The sequence below is a fragment of the Callorhinchus milii genome, unplaced genomic scaffold, assembly GCF_018977255.1.
Source record: "Callorhinchus milii isolate IMCB2004 unplaced genomic scaffold, IMCB_Cmil_1.0 Scaffold5, whole genome shotgun sequence".
In the NCBI taxonomy this organism is placed as follows: Eukaryota; Metazoa; Chordata; class Chondrichthyes; order Chimaeriformes; family Callorhinchidae; genus Callorhinchus; species Callorhinchus milii.
The window spans coordinates 67,345,936-67,351,935 of record NW_024704746.1 but is presented as its reverse complement, the minus strand read 5'-3'; the positions used below and the strand labels follow the sequence as shown (position 1 = coordinate 67,351,935).

The following is a 6,000-nucleotide window of genomic DNA, read 5'->3' as shown; positions in this document are numbered from 1 at the left end:
TCTCTCCCTCCCTCCCGGCACCCCCCCCCCCCCCCGCCCCCTCCGCCCGCGAAAAAAACAAAACCGAGGCAGCGCAAATTAAACTTTTCTTGTCTTTTTCTCTCCCCGTTTCTCTCCCCTGTGGTTTTTTTTTTCCCTGCAAGTCCTGAAGGAGGTCGAGTCGGCTGCGGTCCGCACGGATCGAGGCGTGAAACCGGAGGAGAAGGAGCGTAAGTAAGCGATCGTCAGAGATTCGCAGCCTTCGAGATTACAGAGGGGGCAATAATCCGGTCTTTATCCGCGAGCAATGAAACCCGCCCTTTATCCCTCTGTGCCCACAGCTGTGCCGAGGCAGGTTTTTGTGACGGAATCTGACGCCTCCAGGTTTTTCAAGAGACGTACCGTTCGATCAGTTAGGTCCCGCAACGAATACAACGGTGAGTCTTAAACAGCGAACGCCAGCAACCGACTCAAAGCCTCTTCTTTGTGCTCCCAACACCTCCCTCCCTCCCTCCCTCCACCGCCCCCCCCACCCACCACCCCCCCACCACCATCCCCGCGGAATTCAACCAGACCATTGATACTACTGATTAATAATAATAATATTAATAATAATAATAATAATAATCCTTGCATTCGATGTACTTCTCGGCGTTCGGCGGAAATTCTCTGCGAGAGAGAGAGAGAGAGAGATACACACAACACACACACACAACACACAACACACACAACACGCGCACACGCCACGCACACACGCGCAAAATAAAATAAAGGTCTTTAATTTATCCCGTCCGCAATAAATCTGGTTGAATTCCACAGGGAGACGCCAGAGCATTTGCTTTTCGATGTCAGCTCACGTTTTTTCCAGAGAGAGAGAGAGAAGGAGAGAGAGGGGGAGAGAGGGAGGGAGGGAGGTGGGGGGGGGAGGGAGGTGGGGGGGGGGGGGAGAAGGAGAGAGAAGCGCTTCTCTGTGTCTGTGCGATGTTGGTTTGGATGCGGTGGGAGGCACAGGATAGAATGGTAATACTTTAAAGAGTCTCCAACGCGGTGCCTGAGGGCAGCCACACCTGATGGTCAACTTCACCTCCTTCTCCCCCCGTCTCATCCCCACTCTCCCTCTTCCTCCCCACCCCCTCCTCCCGATCTCCCCTTCCCCCACTGTCCCCCTCTCCCCCACTTTGCCCCTCCACCTCTCCCCCCACGTTCCCCCTCCCCCACACCTTACTCTTCCCCGTAAAACCCCACCTTCCCCCTCCCCTACCCCCATTTTCTCCTCCCTCTCACTTTCCCCTTCCCTCCCCACACTTTCCCCCTAACCCCCACTTTCCCCCTCCCCTTACTCCCTCCTTTCCCCTCCTCACCCCCACTTTCCCCCTCCTCCTCTTGCCCACTTTCCCCTCCCGCTCTTCCCCCACTTTCCACCATCGATTCCCTTTGCTTGTGCTGTAGAAAGAGAGACAAATCCCCCCCTTCCCCCCCACCCCCCACACGATCCCAGTTCAGATCCCTATGGAGTGCCCAATCTGACTTAAACCAAACACTCACATCCCAAGGAAATGAGCGAGTGTCATCACACAGCCACGATTTGCCCACAAAATACACAGTCACTACACTTTACAGTATACTCTGCGAAGCGCTTTGAGACGTCTCGATGACGCTGCATCAAATGCAAGGATTTATTATTACTTTTAAACATATATTACCGTAATGATTAATAGAATAGAGTTGTGTATAAATAGCAATGTCTAATCATCGATAAATATATCACATTATTAATAACAAGTGATCGTATATTAATAATCATAATCCGTGTATTTCATACAGTGCTTTCTTTATCTGTCGTCGAAACATCGCAAAGCGCTTCACAAAACATAATGTAAAGTGGAGTGACTGCGTATTTTGTGGGAGAAACACGGCAGCCGATTGCACACAGCGGCGACCCCCAAACAGTCATGGATTGAGTGACCAATTTTATTATATTGATATATAATATATTATACTAATTATATTGTTAATGATAATAATAATGTACTGTATCACATAAAAAGATGTTAGAATATTATTAATAGCATAATAATATAATATTAGCCATCGAACCCTTCCCCATTATATCATACATAGTATAATAAGATTAGAAGCTAAATTAACATTTAAATTATTATTATTGATAACCACATTAGCGTTCAAAAGGGAACGAGATAGATATCTAAAATGGAGTAAACTACGGAGTAAATGTATATGTTGGGGGTGGGGAGGGGGGTGGGGGGGGGGGGAAGGGGCAGGTAAATGAAACTGAGATGAATGATGTTTGGAGGAGTCATCACGGACACGATGGGCCGAATGGCCTTATTCTGCGCTGTGTGATTCTATGATTAACACAATTTGCAATGTGCAATGAAAGCTTAAAAGCTTAAAAGCCACCGGCCAAGAATTTTGACTCGGAGCCAAAGCTCACAGTACAGTATATCCAAATAGCTGGGCCTTTTGATTTTTTTTTCTCCCTGGAAAACCTATAGGTTTTGCAAACGACAACTTAAACAGTCTCTCCATTGTCGACCAGAACCTCATTGGTAGCCAAACTGAGCAACAGAACCAGGTAGTGTGCGGACATCTGCATCGGTGCCAGGTTCATGGACACCCATTTCAGTATCACAGCCGCGGAGAGGAGAGATATGTAGCGCGAGAGGTCATTCGGCCCAACTAGTCCATGCTGGTGTTTTTACGGAGTCCTGTAGCTCAGTGGTTAGAGCTCCGGTAGACAATCCCACGTGAAAAAAAAATGTGGTCACTCAATCCACGGCTGTTTGCCGGAGGGACGTCACTGCGCGCAATCGGCTGCCGCGTTTCGCCCACAAAATACGCAGTCGCTCCGCTTTATAGTATAATCCCGTGAAGCGCTTTGAGACGTCTCAACAACGTGATCAGGCGCTGTGTCGGATGCGAGGATCGCTATTGTTATGCAAACGGCTGTTTTTTCAACCAAAACAAACGTGTTTTTTTTTAAGGTTATGAGTTTCGAGTTCGTACGTCAGAGGACGGTTAATAACTCTGAGTAACAAATTTCCTGTTGGGAGCGGAGAGTATTTTTGGGTCATTGCATTTACATTTTTGGCTCCTAATCGAGGCAGATTTTCGTCGGCTCATGTGGTGGGATTTGTGTCGGTTGTTTTGTGTCGTAACTTTGGTGATTTTTCTTCCAAACTTTGCGTTGGTTTGGGATTGAGGCGGCTGATGTCTCAATTTGGGTCACGGGTGTTGACTGAGTAAATATGTCCGGTTGGTAATGTGTTTTCTCTCTCTGGTAAATGGAAATGGTTGCAAAGGTAAACAGTTGTGACTCCCACAAGCGATAGCCCACAAACGCACCAACACACCGCCTGCACAGACTGCGGTCTATGTTTGAGACTGCTTCCGACAGGCTCACGCCAGGCTTGCGGACGTCAACCGGGCTCAGTCGGTAGCTTACTCACCTCTGAGTCAGCGGGTTGTGTGTTCAAGCCCCCAGTTTGGGGCTCTCAAGTGACTGCGTAGCTTGTAGGTGGACGCAACAGCCACTCCTCGTCTCCCCTCTGTTTCTTTATGCAATTATCTTAACACGTTGTCCTCTGGTTACTGACCCACCCTCCAGACGAAGCGGTTTATCCCGAGAGAACTCGCCTCGCGAGCGAGAGGACTTGAGTTCGAGTCCCGGGCAGGGCCAAAGGTTAGGCAAGTCTCCTTAGCGTTTTCGTCCACAAAATATACAGTCACTCCACTTTACCGTATTATCTGTGAAGCCCTTTGAGATGTCTGGAAGAATGCAAGAATTATTACAAGGATTATTATTATTATTTACTCTATCAAAACCGCTCACCAATGTGAAATCTCCCCTCAACCTTCTCCGCTGTGTGTGTCTCTTTCCGCAGCTGAGAATAGGCAACGACTTACAGTCGACGAGAGAAGGAAGGAAAATCATGAAGAGCAGCTGCACGAATGGGAGAACTACGTGGAGGAGGAACGAGATGGTAAGTCTTCAGTGAATTAACCAGTATGTTTTTTTTATAATTAGCGTCTGACACACGTGGAAACCCATCACCGTTGGTTAAGAGTCTCCAAACAAAGCTGCGGATTCCGTACCTCCCGTCTACATGTGGAAACCCCAGAGATAAGTTGTTGGAATTGAATGCGCTCTCTCTCTCTCTCTCTCTCTCTCTCTTTCTCCCCTGGAGGGACGCACCCTGCTTTACCTAATTCCGGGAAGTATTAGGCGCAGGTTGGCAAGAGCCAAGGCTTGGGGGAGGGGAGGGGGGGGGGAGCCCAGAGTGTGCGTTGGGGGGTATCTGCTGGAGTCTAATCTTGCTAGAAACGTCTCAAACCTTAGTGGTCATTGCTCCGAGACACCACCACCACCAAATGACATTCAGATGCAGCACCTTTCACATCGGGAGGACGTCCCAAGGCGCTGGACAGTCAGGGATTTGCACCCGAGCTGGGGGTTGGGATCGAGAGGGGGTGGAAGGAGGAGAAGGGGTGGGTGGGGGCGATGGTGTGGGGTGGGGAAGGTGAGGATGAAGTGATAAGGTGCTATATGACAAGCGAGGGGTTGGGGGTTCACCCTAACAACCCTCTTTGTGCTAAAATATATAATACAAATTCCTGCTAACCCGTTCCCGATGTTTAATTGCCCTGTGTTCCCGCTGAGTACAGTCTGTGCCAAAAATGATCAGAGTGTCTGTTCTGCCACCTCTCAGCCGTGTTACACCAGGACCTTGGGTTCATCGAACAGCATCGACGGCCAAAACGGTTCCTTCCTGGGCTTTAATGAGCGGGGAAAGGATAAATCAGCCTCTGTAATAGTGGGCTTTGCCACTCCGAGCGGGAGCTGGAGGCACAAACACTCCTTTCTTTCAGGTGCTCCCAGTAATCACTGCGCAGGAGTGTGGTGCTGTGATGTACAGAGAGGGACTCTGACATACCAGCATCTCCTCTCCGCTCTAGACCCAGCTCCCCGCTCCAACCCGGGCGCCTTGCGGGGTCCGGTAGTGTAGTGTAGTGGTGAGCGCACTCGGCCCGGTAATGCTCCTTGCATTTGATGTGAAGGGTTTTATCGCCTCGTTGACACGTCTCAAAGCGCTTCACGGAATATCCTGTAAAGTGGATTGAGTGCGTGTGGGCGATGGTGTGTGTAGGGGGGGATTATTACCCCCGGAAAGCGATCCGACAATCGACTAACAACCGGGTCCCTACTTACCCCTGGTAAACAGAGGCGTGCGGGTGGAGTAAGGGAACTTGCCTAAGGTTTCGTCCCCCCCCCCCCCCCCAATTTATTCCACAGAGCAATACGAAAGGACTCGTGAGAAGACGGAGTCATGGCGCGAGTGGCACTACGATGGGCTCTATCCCTCTTACCAATACAACCGCCACGTCTACTAAACAACAAGGCCGGAATGGCCGTGAGCTGAGAGACCACCAGTTCCTGACCCGACCAAAGCAAATCAGGGCTCGAACGTACAGGGACTGATTCCATCTGAAACCTCTCATCTCATCTCTCTCTCACTCTCTCCTTTTTTTTTTGGGAAACAGCGAATATAAAAAGCCCGATGGGGGGGGGGGGGGGGGGGGGTGCGTCGAACCTTTCTATTAAAATGTCATAAAGATTTTTTTTTCGGTTTCTCGCACGCTTTTCTAGCGCTGGAGCTTTTCGATGAATGTAGGTCCCCCCTCCACCCACCGCCCACCGCCGCCGCAACCCCCTTCCCCCAAATATTGAACGAGCGGCTGTGATCACGCCTTCTAAAATAACGCGTACCCATTAGAATCGGGAGGGGCAGGAGGGTGTTGGCGTTGGTGGGGGGTGAGGATAGGGTAAGCCCTACAACCCCTTTCCCCCTTCCCCTATCTCCACAAACACCCCCCCCCCACCCCCCCCAGTCTCTACAGCAAGTAATCGACTGGGACGTCACGGAGAACGAAACATACCCAACACGTGATAACTATCACATCACGCACCTCATTTTCACTCCCCCCCCCCTATATATATAT

The 6,000-nt window shown here is 50.1% G+C and overlaps 1 protein-coding gene across 1 annotated transcript in view; it reads left to right on the top strand.

Annotated features, from left to right (window-relative positions):
* The window catches only part of ucmaa (upper zone of growth plate and cartilage matrix associated a), a 7,423-nt gene extending 1,860 nt beyond the window's left edge, over positions 1-5,563 (top strand). Inside the window, exons 2-5 of the mRNA XM_042335270.1 lie at positions 144-209; positions 321-416; positions 3,885-3,983; positions 5,294-5,563. Coding sequence (XP_042191204.1) covers positions 144-209; positions 321-416; positions 3,885-3,983; positions 5,294-5,391 — 359 coding nt within the window. The 3' untranslated portion in view covers positions 5,392-5,563. The remainder of the gene's footprint in view (positions 1-143; positions 210-320; positions 417-3,884; positions 3,984-5,293) is intronic.
* The last annotated feature ends 437 nt before the right edge of the window (positions 5,564-6,000 follow it).